Here is a 20705-nt window from a genome sequence, read left to right as displayed (position 1 = left end):
GTGTTGCATTCTGACACCATCAGACCAGGATATCTGAGGTGCAGAAAAAGGCCAGAGTGCAACACAGTCCTGCATATGCAGGGCAGGAACGCAGCATGGTCTCTAGGACAAACCACTCTGCCCTCTATATCTCTATGGTGCCTAGATCTATTTGCCTGTCATTGGTTGCCTCACTGGTCATTCAGTCGGTGGCCTGACTTTGCCTTCTCACCTGCCCATCCCCACCCCTCTTTTTATGAATGAGGAGAACCCATACTCTTTTCTGCTAAGTTCCCATTCAAAGCCCAGGCCCACAACTCACAACTCACCTTCCAGCCCAGAACCCATCACATTGTTCTCCATGGAAGTTGTCCTTCAAGCTTGTGCTTGAAGGCTGCACAAGTCCTATAGCCGCCGCCTCCTCCTCCTCCTCCTCCTCTTCTTCTTCTTCTTCTTTAAATGCACCACATTGGTTCAGCACTGTCCATGACAACCATGGTTTGCAAGACCCATATACCTGGAAAGCCCATAACCATGTTTCCAATTTGTTGTACATTTGGGCAGTGTGTTCATGGGAATTTCCTCTGTCAGGCTGGCATTCTTTGCAGATGGTGCACCTGTGTCTCATGGTCATTGAAGAAACATTTTAGTAGAGGAGGCGTTTCCACCTAAAACATAATAAAGATACAAAAAAAGATACAAATAAAAAATACAGCAACAACCCCCAGCCAACAAACCCCCCTAAGCAAGACCCCCTTTGCTGTTCAGCACCCTCATCTTTTGTAGCTGGAGTCAGTGAGGGCCCTACCCTCTCAGGCCAGGTGGGAACAAGCCAGCCGGTTTCCCAGGACTCACAGCCACATGAATAATTCTCTGCAGAGGTGTTTTAAAAGTGTTCTGCTTTTAGGAAATACTTTCCACAATGACCTTTAGGTGCCCAGGAAGCCCAGAGAGTCTACTATGGAACCCCCTGTTTGTTACAAAGGACTCTGGGGCATGCTCTGTGATACACTTGGTTCACAGGAAGGCCTCCACAGGTTGTGCCTCTCTGGCCTGGATGACATTGCAGAAGATGGCCAGTAAACTCTGCCAGGGAAGCTTCTCCACAATTACTGGTCCTCTCACTGGTTTATCTGGGGATGGGGAACCTTTGACCGTCCAGAGAAGTTGCTGGACTTCCATAATCCCTAGTCACTGGCTGAGCTGGCTGGGGTTGATGGTAGCTGGAGTCCAACATCTGGAGAGCCAACATCTGGAGAGATTAATCCTTGATACGCTTCCTGGAAATGCTCAGGTTCCTTGGGACCGTTTGGAAACCACTGCTCTATGGCTCCCATCTTGTTTATGTATCTCCCTCTATAGATTGATGACATGCAGTGGTCAGGCGGCCAGAAGGAGATCCCGTCCTCCGTGTGTAGCCTTCCCTGCAATCCCGGTGAGAGGAAGAAGATGGTGAAGGGCGTGCCCTGCTGCTGGCACTGCGAACTGTGCGACGGCTACCAGTACCAGCTGGATGAGTTCAACTGCGAGATGTGCCCCTTTGACATGCGGCCAAACCTTAACCGCACAGCTTGTCGCCCGACCCCCATCGTCAAGCTGGAGTGGAGCTCCCCCTGGGCCATTCTGCCCATCTTCTTGGCCATGGTGGGCATCGTTGGCACCATCTTCATCATCATCACTTTCATCCGCTTCAACGACACGCCCATCGTCCGAGCCTCTGGCCGCGAGCTGAGCTACGTGCTGCTCACAGGGATCTTTCTGATCTACACCATCACTTTCCTGATGATTGCGGAGCCTGGCATTGGCGTCTGTGCCTTACGGCGCCTCTTCCTGGGCTTGGGCATGTCCATTAGCTACTCTGCTCTGTTGACCAAAACCAACCGCATCTACCGCATCTTTGAGCAAGGCAAGAAGTCGGTGACGCCACCCAAATTCATCAGTCCCACCTCCCAGCTAGTCATCACCTTCAGCCTCATTTCAGTCCAGATAGTGGCTGTGGTCATCTGGCTGGGGGTCGCACCTCCCCACAGCATCATTGACTATGAAGAGCAGCGCACGCCCAACCCGGAGTTTGCCCAGGGGGTGCTCAAATGTGACATGTCAGACTTGTCCATCATCTCCTGCCTCAGCTACAGTATCATCTTGATGGTCACCTGCACAGTCTATGCCATCAAGGCCCGTGGTGTGCCAGAGAACTTCAATGAGGCCAAGCCCATTGGCTTCACCATGTACACGACCTGCATCGTCTGGCTAGCCTTTGTGCCCATCTTCTTTGGCACAGCGCAGTCAGCAGAGAAGGTGGGAACAACCAGGCCAAGAAGTGGGTTGTAGAGTAAAGGAAACCGGGTAGGCGTGGCAGGGGTCGGGTTAAGCAGAGCACAAGGACCAAGCTATTTATTTACATCTAGAGGCCACCTTTATCTTCCAACAGTCTCAAGGTGGTGTACATAGTTCTCCTCCCATTTGATCCTCACAACAACCCTGTGAGGTAGGTTAGCCTAGGAGATGGTGACTGGCCCATGGTCACCCAGTGAGCTTCATGGCTGAGTGGGGATTTGAACCCTGCTCTCCCACATCATAGTCCAACACTCTAACCATTACACCACACTGGCTAGAGGAGAACATGTGAGAAGTTATTGATAACAGCAGCAGAAAGGGAAGGGATGTTTTTCCCTTCTGCCTTTTGTCCAGTCAGAATTGCCCTCTCCAGGCTGCCTTTCCCTCCTCAGGGAACCCTCTGTCTTTTCAGTTAAAAAACAAACTCAGAACGCCCAATTTCAGGAGACTGTTCACACATCTGCTATATATTGTATGGTTTGGCCCTAGGAGCTCAAACAGACAGGGAGAAGCTCTCTATGAAACGTTTCTTGCTGGGCTGTACCAATTCAGATTGCAGGTGAGAAGTGGGATGGGCACTTTCTGAAACAATATGAGAACTGAAACACAAGCACTTTTCAAAATTTGCATTTCTCCGAATTTTGCAATGCCAAATAATGGTTACAAAAATGCATACAATTAGGGGGACGTGCACATAAAAGTGCATGTTAGTGAAGACAACTCACAGAAATGCATTCTATTAGGCAAAATTGCTTTGCAAAAATCTGGATATTTGGGGAACTTGCATACAAAACTGTTCATATTAAGAGAAATACACACTTAAAGTACTGGTGAATTTTCATGAGGTCTTAAAACTAAGAGAAACCAAAGTTGACAGAGTGGCCAATTTCTAGTCAAGACTTTATTACCTACATTTGCATATGTAATACCTACTGTTTTGTCCCTTGTTGAGTTAACCTGAGCTGGTGACAATTTCTCAGCCTAGCCAACCTTACAGGGTTGTTGTGAGGGAAGAGGCAGGATAACCCCACATCTGCTGCCCTGAGCTGTCTGGAGGGAGGAATACCATTGCAATAAAGCAAGCAGGACGGGAACTTAGAGCGATGACCCACCCCCAAGCCTTCCTCCAGTTCTGCGCTCCTGGGATTTAAATGTCACAACATTTCCTGAACTATTGAGTCTGTCATTCTCAGAGGGTGTGCAGCGAGAGAGCTGCTAGGGGTGCCATGATCAGTCACATTCATTCAGTAATTAACGGTTGCCTAGGAGCGCAATGTGCCTGCCTGGCGCATCTCTGCACAAGCCGGTCCCTCTCGCCTTTTTGCCTCCCATCCAGTTTATGTCGTGAGTGAGGCAGACTTCTCTCCAGGTGGGTAAATCCTGACTCTGCCCCATTTCCAAAGTGAACCTTCTCTGGTACAAAGGTGAGGCATGCCTCTGATTTCAATCCAGGGCAGAGGTGGGGGGACAAGGTTTAGCTCTCAAAAGGTTGGGGTGCGATGGACTTCAGTAGTCCAGGCAGACTCATATGAGCTGACATGGCGCACCAGGACAGCCTGATCCAGTCCTGTTATATTATTATTATTTTTTATTTATTTATTTATTTATTTATTTATACCCCGCCCATCTGGCTGGGCTTCCCCAGCCACTCTGGGCGGCTTCCAACAAAATATTAAAATACCGTAATACATCAAACATTAAAAGCTTCCCTAAACAGGGCTGCCTTCAGATGTCTTTTAAAGATAAGATAGCTGCTTATTTCCTTCACATCTGAATGGAGGGCGTTCCACAGGGCGGGTGCCACTACCGAGAAGGCCCTCTGCCTGGTTCCCTGTAACCTCACTTCTCGCAATGAGGGAACCGCCAGAAGGCCCTCGGCGCTGGATCTCAGTGTCCGGGCTGAATAATGGGGGTGGAAACGCTCCTTCAGTTGGGTGTGTCTTAGGGCCCCTTCCAGGCAAGGGTACCAGTTCCTGGGGGCTATGGGCCCCCAACCCTTTTTAAGGAGGCCAAGGGCCCCCTCCATATTCAGAGGACCCCATGTGCAATGTCAGGACATTGTGTCAGGCCCCTTCAATCATTTGGAGAAGCTTCCATATCAGGGATGATTTGTGCCTACTGGGGCAGTCAGACACAATCCTGCTTTAAATTCTGTGCCGGCCTGCAAAAGTTTTGGGATTGTTACACAGCTTCATTTCCTATTTGTGCATATCCGGTCACTTCCTGCTAAAATCCTGCAACTTTTCAAACCATTAATGTTTGAGGCTGGGGGTGGGGGTGGGGAGCTCCAGCTACAGCCCCTCCAGACAGCAATAATGTGTTAGCATTGAGAAAGCAGCTAGTTAAGCGGAACAAATCTGCCACCAATACACTATTATTGCGTCAAGAAGGTGTTGCAGAATCGGCCCACAATAAAGCACCATTCCAGAAGGGTCTTAAGTCCACTGACATCAACAGTCTTAGGCATCAAACATTTAAAACTCCCCTAAACAGGATTGCCTTCAGATGTCTTCTATAAGTCAGATAGTTGTTTATTTCCTTGACATCTGATGGGAGGGCGTTCCACAGGGTGGGTGCCACTACCGAGAAGGCCCTCTGCCCGGTTCCCTGTACCTTCACTTCTCACAGTGAGGGAACCACCAGAAGGCCCTCGGAGCTGGACCTCAGTGTCTGAGCTGAATGAAGTGGCCCCAATCCAGTCGAGGGAGAAAAGATAGCCCTCCTACTTTCTTGGCCAGCCTCCCGTTCTTCTCCCTGCCAGATCTACATTCAGACGACGACGCTGACCATCTCAATGAGCCTGAGCGCCTTTGTGTCGCTGGGGATGCTCTACGTGCCCAAGGTGTACGTCATCATCTTCCACCCAGAGCAGAACGTGCAGAAGCGGAAGCGCAGCTTCAAGGCGGCAGCCACAGCCGTCAACGCCTCCACAAGGCTCTCGCAGAAAGGGGCGCAGAACGGCGAGAGCAAAGACGAGAAGCCGGACAGTAAGTAGCCAGAAAGTAGGTATCGCTGTCTTATTTTCTTTTTCGATGGCCCCTTCCTGACATGCCTCAACTGACCTCCGTCTGCCCTGTAAGTACCACCCCCTCCCTTCTGCCAACCCCAAGATGTTCCCACTCTTCCCAGTACCACCACCGCTGTGCCTTTGGGCCTGACAGAAACGGGGGCTTTCTGCCCCCCGTTGTTTGGAGGAAAGGCCAACTTTGATCTTTTTCTCTCTCTCATTCCTCATTGCAGTAACACACCAGAGCCAAAATAGCCTCGACGTGAAAGGAAGTGTGCTCTTAAACTTCAGCCCCACTGGTTAAAAAAAATTCCATCACTAAAAATGGGCCTTACCAATCAATCAACTGACATTTTCCTTGATTAATCTATCAGTTTAAGTTTTCAGACCTAACAGGAAATCCTGAAGAACTGGGGAGAGTTTCAGGGCCATCACCTAATCACCCTTTGTTTCTCCTGTTGGAAAGGCCTGGTAAAATAGTAGTTGATAGGTAGCCAGGACTACTTGCTAGTTGGGAATTTGCAGCAGAAATGGGGGGCAAGGAAGGATGGGGGCAGGCTTTGAAAGCTCCGTGCTCTCTCTCAAGCAAGCCGAACCTCACTGTCTTCCTGATGGTTTGTGGGATCTCAAACCTCCTCAAGAAGTTTACAGTAAGCCTGATGAAGTCTAAACATAATGTGACTTCAACATGCTTGAGTTAACAGTGCTACCCTGGAGTCATTGCCATCGTTCTTTGCAAGCCTGGAATAGACATGCCACCTTGTCCTTTTCAAAGACCAGGGAAAACCAGGAAGTTGTGTTGCTTCAAATTTTGTTGGACTGCAGTTCCCACTACCCCTGGCCTTTGGCTGTGCTGGCTGACGCTGACAGGAGTTGGAATCCCTTTTATTTAGAATAATTTATGCACTGCTTAATCAAAGGAACCCTATGCAGTACACATAAAATGTAAAGCAAGTATAACTTAAAACAATTATCAACATACAAATAAAATCAGCATAAATTAAAGACGAGTACAGTGGTACCTTGGTTTACGAACTTAATCCGTTCCGGAAGTCTTAAACCGAAACTGTTCTTAAACCCGAGGCGCGCTTTGAGGCCTCCCGCCAACAGTGCTCTTCCACTGTTCAGATTCCGTTGTTAGACTGAGGTAAAGTTCGCAAACCGGGACACTACTTCCGGTTTTGCGGAGTTTGTAAACCGTATCGTTCGTAAACGGGACTGTTCTTAAACCAAGGTACTACTAAAAATAAAAAAATTCCTTCCAGTAGCACCTTAAAGACCAACTAAGTTAGTTCTTGGTATGAGCTTTCGTGTGCATGCACACTTCTTCAGATACACTGAAACAGAAGTTGCCAGATCCTTCTATATAGTTGCTGAATTGCAACTCATTACCAAACTTAAAACCATGGAGAGACCTGGTCTGAACAAAGACATTGGATTCTTATCTCACTATACATGACTAAGCCATTTTTCACCTTCTCACCCCTTGCCTTTTCCTGTAAGACCTATTGCAGTCGTTAAGAGTCGTCAACAGGCTCATCTCAGCTATCTGCCAATCTTCCATTCCCACCACCCTTCTGAGTAATACCCCTCCCCACCTTCTCACTATATAGAAGGATCTGGCAACTTCTGGCAACCAACACGGCTACCTATCTGTAACAAGGTACTACTGTACATACAACTTCTTTATGTGCCAGGGCAGGCCTGCTGCAACGGAATTTATTTTGAGCAGGCATCTGAAACAGCATGACAGGTGGAAACTAGTCATCTTTATTTGCTGCTCTGCCTACGTCTACCTTTGGCTTAGCCCACCTCTGACATATGGACCCCAGAAGGGGAAACTGGCCCTTGGGCTGGGAAAGTTTCCCACCCCCACTTTAACAGGAGAAGGGCAAGGCTTGAGCCTGCCCACACATACATCCCAGCATGCATGCACCCCACTGGGTCGCCCATTTAGACAAGCAAGAGGCATGGCCAGAGTTCAAGGGCAAATTCCAGCCAGGCAAAAGCTCCCAAGAAGAGTGTGAATCAGGAATAGTGGGTGTGTGGGCTAGGGCCAGGACCCTGGAGCCCAACAGAGAGCCTTTGAGGTCTGCATTTGGCCCATGGGCTCAAGGCTTACATCCCTGTGTTCAGAAGTTCAGGCACCAAAGATGAACGGGGCCTCACAGAGGCCTGGAAGCTTCCCCAAGGGCTCCTGCGTGGCGTTCCAAAGCGCGAGCGAAGAAGACGGCAGATTCGCTCCCGTCGCGTTTTCTTCAGCTGCAAGCAGGCCTGGAGCCCCTTTGCACACTGGCCTTCGAGGGGAAAGCTGGGCGGGGGTGGCTCTGGAATATTAATAGCCACCCTCTGGGTGAGGATGTCCCAGAGCAGATGGCAAGCGCTCACAGCCAAGAGCGCACGCCTGACCAAGCAATGCGCAGAAACAAGGCGAGACGCAGGAACCTTGCCTGTTCACGCTGCCTCTGCCCTCTCACTCTGCCCCAGGAGATGCCACTTTGCCCACGTTCTCAAGATCACATCCTTTACTTAAAGTAACAACAAATCAACAAAACAATAGCTGAATGAAGATGAAAGAAAAGCCACTCCCAATTTTGCCTCTGCTCAAGCCAGTGGGGATTCAAATCCCCATTCTGTTCATCTGCATGCATTGAAAGAGGGGCAGGAATCCAACTTTCTGCCATCCCAATTTAATATTCATTGCTCTCTATATATCTGGCCCAACTGTAAGAACATGGGGATTCCCTTGCTGATTTAGACCAAGGGAAATTTAATCCAGACTCTGCTTCCAAATGCAGCCAGCCCCAAGTGCCGGGCTGCCCATGAGCAGGGCATGAGTAGACAGGACACACACACCCCCAGTGTTAGTTCCCACTGCCTGCCATTCAGGGGTATACTACAGTACTGCCTTTGAACATGGAGGTTCTGTTCAGTTGTGATCTTGAGAAACGTGTAGCGATGGCACACCTAGTGGCTTTTTTGAAAAGCAAGCCGAGCTTTCACCAATTCCACTGCCCAAGAACCTCACCCCCTCTGCTGTATTTTAGATCAGGAGTGGGGAAGTTCTGCCCCCACACCAAGATGTGGCTAAACCACAACTCCCATCCGCCCTAGCAAGCATGGCCAAGTGCCAGGGATTATGGGAGTTGTAGTTCAGCAACATCTGGTGAGCCAAAGGGTCCCTGCACTTATTTTGAGTTATTATGGCAGCTTGAAATTGTGGGAATGTTCAAGGTGGCAGGAGAGGATATATTGTTTATTAATATCCTTCCCAACTTGGGCTAGCAAGTTCCTTTATGTAGCAGAGTTACATTCCCCTTTTTATATGCACGGCAGATAGCTGGTTGCAGGCTCGTGTGAGCCTCTCACTATTACACAATTCAATCTGTCTCAGATTGAGTTGTACATTCCTGGTAAGTTCCCTTGAATTCCTCTTAAAAGAATAAAGACGCGACAATCTTATTCAAAGTCAATAAAAGAAGTTTACTCACATCAGTTGACAGTTGGATTCTTGAAGACAGACTTAGTTACAAATATGTACATGCGGATCTACCCCATGTTGTTGTTGTTGTTGTTTAGTCGTTTAGTTGTGTCCGACTCTTCGTGACCCCATGGATCAGAGCACGCCAGGCATGGACCAGATATCCCATATGGGGGAATAATCCCAGTGCTTCTGCTAGCTGAGAGCTAGTAGAGCAGACCTAGCTAGAAGCTGGTGAAACGAAAAAGGAAGTCAAAAAGAGGAAGGTGTGCTGCGTGATTTATCCTTTTGTTACCTGGACAAGTTAGGTCACGCCCACCTTCTATCACATACAAAAGGAAGCATGCTCCAGCCAGGAGGAACAGGAAGTATCGACTGGCTGGACCAAACATTCCCTCGTATGTCTTCTCTAGTAATTCAAGGAATATTGTACTTGACTGCCTCTCATGGATCACATCCCACAAAAAGCATGGTGGCAGCAGAGTGTATATGTGCAAGGGCCCATTGATCTAGAGCAGGGGTCAGCAAGGCTTACCGGGCAGGGGCCGGATCACTCCTGTGGAGATACTCTGTGGGCCGGGCCAGCGCAGCGTGATGCCGAAATCACATCTGCGCATGTCCGTGGCACCAGAAATCGCTTCTGCGCATACCCAGACTCTGAAAATTGCACCTGCGCAGAAGCGATTTTCATTGTCTAGGCATGTGCAGAAGCAATTTCCGGAGCCATGGAAGAGAGCCCCCACACCACGCTGTGCCAGTTTAGCGCAGCACGTGGGGACTCACCGAGTGGGCAGCTCAGTTCGGGGGCGGCTTGTGGGCCAGTTAAACGGCCTCCGTGGGCCGCTTTTGGCCCATGGGCCTTAGGTTGCCTACCCCTGGTCTAGAGCCAGGTTTGACGTAGGTAGGGGGAACTATTGGCCCTTCCGATCTTGTTGGGACTCCACTTCCCATCGGCCCCAGCAAGCTCAGCCAACGGTCAGGGATGATGACAGAGGCAGTCCAACACTAGCGAGACTGAAGTGTCTCCGTCTCTGATATAAACAGCTGGGCTCTGATATAAACAGCTGGTCTGTTGAGGGCTTTTCATGTTCGCCCAGGCAACTGTGTGGAAGCCCCCAGATTACGAACCAGGTTCTTGGCTTAAGTCCTTCCCCCAGAAACTGAACAGCTCCCCACCCCCCGCAGGCAGGTTTTCCGGTTTTCCCATTCGGGGTCCCAGCGTGGCCCATCCCTCCCCGCACCCACCCCTCTCTAACAACTCCCCATTTTGTGTCCTTTGCAGGCCTCCCTAAGGTGATGTACATCAGCTACACAGAACTGACCATGGGGCCCACATGACCGAAGAAAAGGATGGGCACAACCATTGCGGGGAATGGGAGGGGGGAGGGTTTTTTGCGGGGTGAAGCTCAACAGAAGGGGCTGGGGTGGGCATGTGTTGGGGAATAAACCTGTATTTTTACAACACCGCTTTGCTTTTTTTCCTCCCCCAGCTTCAGCCTAAGGGCATTCAAGGGGCCCTAACTGAGGCCCGAGTGCAACAGGACACCCCCTTCCCTTCTTCTTCTTCTTGGCAGGGGTAGAGAACCCGTGGCATTGCAGGTGTTGGCTGGGCCACAACTCCCATCACCCCTGCCCATTGGCCATGCCAGTTAGGGTGACTGATGGGAGTTGGAGTCCAATGACACCTGGAGGGCAACACAGGCTCTCGAACCCAGCTCTAGAATGGAACTGCCCACGTCAGAAAGGCATCGTATTTTCGGTGTGCTGCCCCTCTCCCAGTCCTATTACAACAATGAAGGCACCTGGAGGCTCATTGCCTAGTCCAGATCTGGGCTGCAGAATGTGCCCCCCCAAGCCAAACACCAAGCACTGGCGATTGGGGGGGGTGTTATTTACAAGGAGCAAAGGAATTCAACGGGAACAGGCAACTTGGTCATACTTCTGTAAGCGGAGGGATGAGTGAATTCAACTCCAGGCAACCTCCACCCACTGGGGGTGACTGGCAGGGGGAGAATTATGCCCTCAATTATGCTCTGTGGTATCTTCTGAAGCAGCTAGTTCCCTCTCCTCCATCTCTCCCCCCGCCGCCCCCCTGCCTTGTGCTAGAGTCTACATTTTGCTACCTGATGCAGAGCCCAAGTGAGTCCCACCCCCCTGTCAGAGAGACAGCGTTTGATTGGACCGGACACTTGTCACGCTGTGTCCTCCCCCCCCCCCATACTGAATGTACACATATCTTGGCATTCAGTGAAGAAGTCCTAGCTGCTGAGAAATTTGGCTTATTTTTTAAACATTATATTATATTATTATTATTATTATATTATTATTATTATTACTATTATTATTATTATTTAAATTTGTATACCGCTCTTCTTCCGAAGATCTCAGCGCGGTTCAGTGCATAAAAATACAGAATAAAATGACAAAGTACATAATAAAAACAAGAAGAGAAACAAAATGATACAAATACAGTGGTACCTCCGGTTACGAACTTAATTCGTTCTGGCGTTTCTTATCCTGAAACTGTTCTTAACATGAGGCACCATTAGCGAAAGCGCACCTCCAGTGCGCTATCTCCGCTCGCATCCCGGGGCAAAGTTCGCATCCGGGAGCAACTACTTCCAGGTTAGCGCAGCTCGTAACCCGACCCATGCACAACCAGAGGCATTCGTCTCCAGAGATACCACTGTACACTTAAAAGGACATACAGTGGTACATTGGTTCTCAAACTTAATGCATTCCGGGAGTCTGCTCGACTCCTGAAACCATTCGAAAACTAAGACGCGGCTTCCGATTGGCTGCAGGAGCTTCCTGCACTCAAGCAGAAGCTGCGTCGAAAGTTCGGCTTCCAAATAACGTTCGCAAACTGGGACACTTACTTTGGGAGCCATTTTTTTCAGGAGCCAAGCTGTTCGAGAACCAAGGTACCACTGTAGACTGTTCATCAGCTGAAGGCTTGGCTGAAGAGGAATGTTTTCGCCTGGCACTTCAAGATGTATAATGAAGATTATATGCTAAAGTTTTTTTGTTTTTGTTTTAAAGCTAAAACTCAGATTTAAGCATTTCATCTGTTAACATTTAATACCCTTCACCAGGGACAGGGAAACTGCAGCCACCCAGAAGTTGCTCGATTTCAAGTCCCATCATCCCTGACTATTGTCCTTGATGGCTGGGGATGATGAGAGCTGGAGTCCAATGACTTTGGGAGGGTGTCCAGTTGGGGAAGGATGGCTTAAGGGACAGACCATCACTCAGGGACTTAAGGGACAGACCATCTGCTTTGAGCGCAGGAGGTCCCAGGTTCAGTCCCCAGCAGTTCCTGGAAGAACAGAGAGAAAAACGCATCTGAAATCCCAGAGAGCCATTACCAGTCAAGTGTAGGCAAGACTGATACAGTGGTGCCTCGCAAGACGAAATTAATTCGTTCCGCGAGTTTTTTCGTCTAGCAAATTTTTCGTCTTGTGAAGCACGGTGTCGGAAAAGTTTTGGAAAAGCTTCAAAAATCACCAAAAACCTCAAAAAAGGCTACCACACTGCGTTCTATGAGTTGCTCCTCGAAGTCAAGTCGCAACTGTATTAACGGTGTTAAGAAAAAGGAAACAAACTTGCAAGACGTTTTCGTCTTGCGAAGCAAGCCCATGGGGAAATTCGTCTTGCGAAGCAGCTCAAAAAACGCAAAACCCTTTCATCTAGCGAGTTTTTCGTCTAGTGAGGCATTCGTCTTGCAGGGCACCACTGTATACCAACAGTCTGACTCTGTATAAGTCAGCTTCCTGTGTTTTTATGTCCAGAGCCAGCCCATTTTTGCTGCTTGAGGACATTTAAAGGGTATCTAAGGAGGATATCTCAAAGGGACGTGGGTGGCACTGTGGGTTAAACCACAGAGCCTAGGACTTGCCGATCAGAAGGTCGGCGGTTCAAATCTCTGCGACGGGGTGAGCTCCCGTTCCTCGGTCCCTGCTCCTGCCAACCTAGCAGTTCGAAAGCACGTGAAAGTGCAAGTAGATAAATAGGTACCACTCCGGCGGGGAGGTAAACGGCGTTTCCATGCTTATGCTGGCCACATGACCCGGAAGCTCTACGCCAGCTCCCTCGTCCAATAAAGCGAGATGAGCGCCACAATCCCAGAGTCGTCCGCGACTGGACCTAACAGTCAGGGGTCCCTTTACCTTAAGGAGGATATCTACACAGCTATGACATGGAGGATGGAGCAAGCTTGTTTCCTCCTGCTCCGGAGCTGAACCAATGACTTCAAGTTGCAAGAAAGGAGATTCTGACTAAACATCTGGAAGAACTTTCTGGCAGTAAGAGCTGTTCAACAGTGAAACGGACTCCCACGGGAGGTGGTGGACTCTTCTCCCTTGAAGGTTTTTAAGCAGAGGCTGGGTGGCAACCTGTCCTATGATCTAGTTGAGATTCCTGCACTGCAGAGGGTTGGACTAGACAACCCTTATGGTCCCTCGAAGATTCACTCCCTCTAAGTGCTCCACTCCAGTTTCATGTACAGTACAAGCAACCAGACTTCACTTCAGCACTGGGACAGCACCCTCCACCACAGTCGAAGACAGCAAGCTAGCTGGAGGGGGGATAGTATCCAGCTCTGTCCTAATACAGTGGACGCTCGGGTTGCGAACGTGATCCGTGCGGGATCCACATTAGCAACCCACAGCATTCGCAACCCACAGTGGTGTGTCTGCGCATGCACGGGTTGCAATTCATCGCTCTGCGCATGTGTGACCCCCAAAACCCAGAAGTAACCTGTTCCGGTACTTCCAGGTTTCAGCAGGTCCGTAACCCAAAAAAAGGCAATCTGAAGTGTCTGTAACCCAAGGCATGACTGTACTTTGCCAATGCTCCCCGCCTATATCCTCCATGATATGCTGCCTGATGGCAGGGCTGGCTCTGTGTATAACCACCCATGCTGTAGCACTGAGTAGCAGCCTCCTATGAACAACCACATCCCATCATTTCCCTCCACAAACACACTTCTTTGGCTCCTCCCTTTTGGCTCAGCACTTGCTGTTGATACAGGACAGGCATCCAGTTCGGCTGCCCACACTGCTCCCTTTGGCACCATCCCCTGGGAGGGGAAGCGAGCGCAGAAGCTGCTTTGGCAACAGCCCTTCCCAGAGGCTTCCAAGCGCCGCCATGGCAGAGCTGCCAAGAGCGGCAGCGCATCCACTGCCTGGAGCTTCGTTTCCCCCCACCCACCCACCCTGACTACTTTGACAGCCACCTCTCTGCCTAGGCTGTTGGCCAGCAAGACCTGGAAGCATGCTTGGTCACCCAAAGCCCAGCGCCATCTCTCCTCTCATGTCAAATCTCTCTCTCACACCACCACACACAAAAACCCCACAAAAACCCACAGGGAACTGACAAAAATGGGCAGGGAAACAAGAACAGATGGCTCTGAATTGGGGCACAATTGGGGTGCCTGAATGGAACAAGAAGAGGGGTGAGAGGCAGAGGTGCATAACCCTCCATATTTTGTTGGATTCCCATCAGCCAGCATGCCCAACTGTCAAGGGTGATGGAGGGTCCCAGGCTCTTCCTCAGCCCTGAACTAGAAGCTGGATTCTTCCCCCTGCCCACCGCTGACCAGCCAACTTCTTTGGGTTGCCAGATGACCAGAAAAAGACTAGCCTGCTTTGTGCCTTTTAGCAGCAACTTTAGCAGCAGAAGCCAATAGCTGGTTTCCTCTATTCTGCCCCCCACCAGCAGAAGTAAATTGCAGATCACGACCCAATGTCTTGCAGATCACACTGCACAACTACAGTACAGCTGTTTGAGAAGCTGGCAAGCCTGCAACTGCCTGCTTGGTGTTTTCTCCCCGTTGACTTGGGGCGGGTGGGAAAGGGAGGAGTAAAAGGGCACACAGATGAAGTGTGGAACTCCAATGGAGTGGTACTGTCCACTCCAGCAGCAGAGAACAAGAGCGGCAGGCAGGGTGGGGCTGTGGGGCAGAGCATCTGCTTTGCATGCAGAAGGTCCCAGGTTCCAGTCCTGACATCTCCACTTAGCGCTGGGACTGTCCTGTCCAGGAAGCCCTGGAGAGCCACTTCCACTCAGCGTAGGCAGACGACGCAGAACACTCCATATAAGGCAGCTTCCCATAACCATTTAGATCAGCCTTTCTCAACCTGTGAGTCCCCAGATGTTGTTGAACTACAACTCCCATCACCCCTAGCTAGCAAGGCCAGAGCTCACGGATGATGGGAGCTGTAGTCCAACAACATCTGGGGACCCACAGGTTGAGAACCGCTGATTTAGACTCTACCTGAAGCAGCTGGCATGTCCTTCAGAAGTCAATAGGAACCATTGCCTTCTATGGGGGGGGGAGGAAAGCGTGTGGTGTGTTTTTGCAGTACAACTTGTCACCTCCTGTGGGATACTTGCCATGTTTTTGGGTCAATCCAGGTTCCACTCCTTACATCAGATAGGGAAGTTGGGTTTCCTCCAGATGTTGGGGTATTCCAACTCCCATCATCCTTGACCAATGGCACTGCTGCTTGGCACTGATGGGAGCTGAAGTCAAATGACATATCAGGGTGCCACAAATACCCTATCTATAGGCTAATCCACGCCGTCTCCCACCAACTCATCTTCCTCTTAAGTCCTGTCAGCTGGAAGCACTGGAGTTGTGGCCTGCTGACAGTTTTGCATTTACTCATTTGGATACCTGTTGCCTTGCTAGTGCTGACAAACAGGTCCACCGAATCTTACATTTTGGTTCCAAAATGATCCAAGTGGTTCCAAGTGATCAGCTACAGGATGCTGTTGGTCTCCAACTCCCATCTGCCCAAGCTAGCACAGCCAATGCAGGGCATCCATGTCCAGTGTTGACTACCGCTGCTCTGGGTACTTGACAAGCCTGCCATGAAGATGATGGTCTTGCCTTGGTGGTTTCCCCCCAGCTGGTATTCAAGGTATACTACCCCCATCCATGGAGGTTAGCGTTTAATACTGCCATTAAATAAAAAATGCCCAACAGTACAGGCTTTCCATGTTTAGGGATACGATATACAACTCCTTCAGCTGAATATTTTTATTTTTTAAACAGTTCATATTCAAAACATGCAATGCAACAGAGCAGAAATGTAAGCTATGTTGACGGTTACGAAAGGTATTGTATACACCACCCACCCACCCCCTTTAAAATGTGCTAAAATTAGCTCTAAAATGGACTAGGATGTTCCAACAGAGAGCATTGCCTTGTTGAACAAGTACAAAAGAATGGTTTAAAGAACAGGATGTAGGAAGCCCAAGGACATGGCAGAAGCCTAGAGAAAAGGCTCAAAAATTAATGTCCTGAGCATGTTCCAGAAGGCAGTTAACAGAGTCTTAAAGAGTTAGTATACAGAGGCTGCATTTAAGCCCCTTCTGGGCTGAGGAAAAAGTGTGTGTGTGTGTGTGTGTGTGTGTGTATCACACAACAGAGTAACTATGGCAAAAAAGTGGACTGCCTGTCCAGACAGGAATTCTTACAGCAGGTGTCACCAAGCTTGTGGGCACATTTCAAATTTTGAGAGCGCTGGGGGTGACAGTCACAAAATGGCTGCCACGGATGGGGCGTGGCATAACGCAAAATGGCTGCCACGGGGAGCATGGCTCAACACAAAATTAGAGGGACAACCACCCCCAACCCATTTATGCTTACCGTATGAAGTAAGCTATGGTTTGCTGGTTCTGATCATAGAAATCTCTCTCACACACACACACATATAAACAGCATTCCTCAATACCGGGGGAAATATACAAGGTATTGACAACACTTGTATTTCAGAGAAATCAGTTAGGAGCCCTTTACTTTCTGGGAAGACCAAAGATCTTTTTTTTAAAAAAAAATTAAAAATGAAAGCTCAGAGTTTTTCTCAGGCACTTGGCCCAGAGGCACCACTAGAGGCTTTCGCAGGTGCCATGGTTCCTGTGGGCGCTGGGTTGACAATTCCCTTTATCAAGGAATGGATTTGATGAGTGACCTTACAGTCAATGGATTCAGCTGGTTATTTAAAGTCCATGAGATTTCTCACCTGCTTGAGAACCAGGCCTTGAATATACCCTGCAATTAAATGAAAGATCGTAAAAATGGCAACATAACACACATTCTGCATCAAGAATTTGGGGAGGGGCATGTTTCAGAATTCACTCGTGCAAATCATGCACGTTCACACCATATATTAAGTACTTTCATATCCCACCTTTCTTCCATCATGGAACCAAAAGTGACATACAGTGGTACCTCAGGTTACAGACGCTTCAGGTTACAGACTCCGCTAACCCAGAAATAGTATCTCGGGTTAAGAACTTTGCTTCAGGATGAGAACAGAAATCGCGCGGCGGCAGCAGCAGGAGGCCCCATTAGCTAAAGTGGTGCTTCAGGTTAAGAACAGTTTCAGGTTAAGAACGGACCTCCAGAACGAATTAAGTTCTTAACCCGAGGTACCACTGTACATGAAAGTTCGCCAGTGGCCTCCCATCCAGAAATGGACCAGACTCGACACACGTCTCTTCAGCCAGGCCAGGTTCTCCTTCTGAGCATCCTTTTCTCCATAACACCCCTCCCTTCCCACCTCTGCCTGAACTCTCTACTCACACAATATTTTATTTCCTTCGCCTTGACCCATTTTTTTGCCTTCCCCATCCCACTTTTGATTCGCTCTGTTCCTCCAAACAGTGGCATAGCATGAGATGGCAGGGGGAGCAAAATTCTGAGCAGGCACAACCATGTGCCCCCATGCAGACACTGGCTTCCACAGGGATGCCTGCTCCACCTTGGCCAAGGCAGTAGAGTAGTCCATCAGGGGGTTGCCAGCACTGCCACCCAGACCCATCTTGGTGGGCCCCATCCCCAGAGCACAGCCTGGCCTCGCTGGTACGTCCCCAGCAGAATCCAGCAACCATGCACAGCCCAGGCAGAGGGCTCAGAGTTAGCGGCGTAGCGTGGGTTGTCAGCACCCGGGGCAAGGCAAGTAATTTGCACCCCCTAACCCGGGGCAAGGCAAGTAATTTGCGCCCGCCCCCTAACCTGCCGCGTCAGGTGATCTGAGGCGAGTTGCCGCTGGCGCTGCCGCCCAAACGACGCCGCTTGCCCGGAGGAGGGCAGAGAGGCGAGGAAAATGCAACATGGCCCAGCAGCAGTGGCGGGGCTGTGAGGAGGGGCTGCCTGGCGCGCCCTCCGCGGCCCTGACGCGCGGGGACCGCGGCGAGCACTGAGAGCCGCTGCCAGCTCGTCGGTTCCCCGAGACATGGGGCTCTGCTACAGCCTGCGCCCGAGGCTCTTTGGCGACTCCGGAGGCAGCGAGCGCGCCCCCCCCCCCAGATGTTGCGCCCGGTGCGGCTGGCCCCCCTTGCACCCCCCACGCTACGCCACTGGTCGCCACTCAAACAAACAAAGTTTGGAAAGGAGGGTGGAGGGAGAGCAAAACACAGCATGAGAACAGGTGTCCTCTGCTCCCTGGTGTTCATGGGTATCCCTCTCTCCCATCTAGGCTGGCTCCTGTTATGTGCCAAAGTGTTTTCACGCATCCAAGACTGTGATATCTCATTCAATGACTTCCTTCATTGCGCGTCCCATTCTGCCCCATGACTCTGACACTGCCAACCTCTTCCCAGCCTACCTTATCCAAGCGCCACTTTTCTGGAACAAACTCTGCCCAGTTCTCAGACACTGTTTAAATATTTCATCGTGCAAGACCAAGCAGAAAACGCTCACTTAAGGCTTTTCCCGACTCCCACTTCAGATGGGTAAATATTTCATGGGCAGCAGCCTCACCAACCCCAGACTGCTTTGCATCCAAGGGCAAAAAGTCGAGGTTGGTGGGCAGGCCAGATACAGGGGCAGCTTCCATCTTGAGCAACAGGTTGATGACCCAGGACCTGCCAAATCACGAGGAAGATTTACAGGTTTCAATTCTCCCCTCTTAATAAAAAGAAAGAAAATAAATGGAGAGGAAGATAGATCTCTAAAGGGGGCTCCTGTTTCTCAAGACACACTTTTCCATTCCCACCTCTGACTAGTGGAAAAGCTCCCTAAACCAAGTCCTAATCCAACCTATCCCAGGAGCTTCAGTAAAGAGCTGCAGGCTGACAAAAAAAGGATAAAAAAAATCTCGCATTATGGGGCTGCAATTCTATGCACTTACCTAGGAAGAAGTCCTATCGAACTCAGAGGAACTTACTTCTGAGGAGATATGGATGGAATTGCACTGTAAACAAGCAAGTGGAAGTGAAAGGGGACACACACAGAATTTAAAGATCAGAGCTTAAAAATATGGCAAGGCCCAAAAGCTGCCCCCCCCTTACTTTGTCCCTAAATCACATTTCTTTGTCCCTAAATCAGCCAACCAAGAACATTGCACTGGCCCCCATTACCTCCTGGCAGTTTAGCTTTTCACCTCCCAGATCAGGGCCCTGAAACCAGCCATAGACAGCCCCTCATGGCTCCCTCTATTTACGTCATCCATTATGCCTTGATCCTCTCAGAAAGAAGCCAGGCAGCCACATTTATCCCTTATGCGGCAAGCAAAGCCCCCTCAGCCCCCTCCCCACGACTCTGGCCTCCCTGGAAACCCAGACCCTCTTAACCTAAGCCAAGCTGATCTGCAGCAACATCTCCCCCACCCCCAATATTTTAGGTAGGCAAAGAAGGGAAGGAGGAGCATTTAAGAGCTGCAACAGTAAAGGAGGCAGCGAACAAAGGAAGATGCCTCAATTCTTGATGTCATAGTTTCACCCTCAGCAAATGTAAAAGAGCATACCTGTGTGCACATACAGCAGTACCTCTGGTTATGAACTTAATTCGTTTCAGAGGTTCGTTCTTAAGCTGAAACTGTTCTTAACCTGAGGTACCACTTTAGCTAATGGAGGGTCTCCTGCTGCCGCCCCCACACAATTTCTGTTCTCATCCTGAGGTAAAGTTCTTAAATGAGGTACTACTTCCGGCTTAGCGGAGTCTGTAACTCGAAGTGTTTGTAAGCCAAGGTGTTTGTAACCCGAGGCACCACCGTATAGGGAGGGAGGGAGAGACTGGTCTAAGACAGGGGTCAGCAAACTTACCACACCTTGGGCCGGTGTCTCCAGCGCAGATCGCGCGGAGGGTCGGAGGGAGGAGGAGAGCGTGCCCATACGCTATTTCTTGCACACTTCTGGGTTGGAGGAGCACCAGAAATAGCTTGTGCGCATGTGCATGGGCCTCCTCCGACCCGGATGTGCACTGAAAATAATTGTGCATGCGCACAAGTGGGCAGCAGCACAGCACCGCTAAGAGCGGGCGGCGGCGCTCGCCATGGGCCGTATAAATGAGTCCCTTGGGCCTTATCCGGCCTGCGGACCTTAGTTTGGGGACCCCTGGTCTAAGAGTTCTACCCTTGCTTGTAGAACTCTAAAAAGGAAGTAGTAGCCATTAGGCTGGTACCCAATGCTCCACTTCAAATTCAGCATTCATGGTGGGAGGGTAGAAATCTTCTGTGTGACTCAGATACAATTTCTTTGGGGGGGGGACCACCTGGAGTGTATACACTGGCCTAGAATCAAAAGCAAGCAGGGGGGAAAGTAATCCTGGGTGAAGGGGGCTCCGAAAGATCACCCTCCAGAGTTGCATCTGTCGCTCCAGGTAAGGCTCTCTCTTCGCAAGAAGTGTGGTGAAAGAGCAGCACCAAGTGGCAAGATGCAGAACTCCGCCGACCGACAGGTGCCTGCTTTAAGCACATAGGAAGTTGCCAAATGCTGGGTCCGAGCATCGGTCCAACTGGCTTCGTACTGTCCACACTGACTGGGAGCTGCTCTCCAGGATTTCAGGCATGATTCTCTCCCAGCCCAACCTAGAGATGCCCAGGACAGGATGCAAAGCAGCTGCTCTGCTCTTCTGTACACACTGAGTTCTCATCACCAAATTAATAGTAT

General features: G+C 50.0%; 1 protein-coding gene across 1 annotated transcript in view; it reads left to right on the top strand.

Annotated features, from left to right (window-relative positions):
• The window catches only part of LOC308576382 (metabotropic glutamate receptor 6-like), a 44154-nt gene extending 33987 nt beyond the window's left edge, over nt 1-10167 (top strand). Inside the window, exons 9-11 of the mRNA XM_081175689.1 lie at nt 1342-2277; nt 5078-5303; nt 10087-10167. Coding sequence (XP_081031815.1) covers nt 1342-2277; nt 5078-5303; nt 10087-10142 — 1218 coding nt within the window. The 3' untranslated portion in view covers nt 10143-10167. The remainder of the gene's footprint in view (nt 1-1341; nt 2278-5077; nt 5304-10086) is intronic.
• Nucleotides 10168-20705: the final 10538 nt, after the last annotated feature.

The sequence above is a fragment of the Podarcis bocagei genome, assembly GCF_964188305.1.
Source record: "Podarcis bocagei genome assembly, chromosome: 17".
NCBI classification, from domain to species: domain Eukaryota; kingdom Metazoa; phylum Chordata; class Lepidosauria; order Squamata; family Lacertidae; genus Podarcis; species Podarcis bocagei.
The sequence above is the reverse complement of the archived record's forward strand: the minus strand, read 5'-3'. Positions and strand labels throughout refer to the sequence as shown.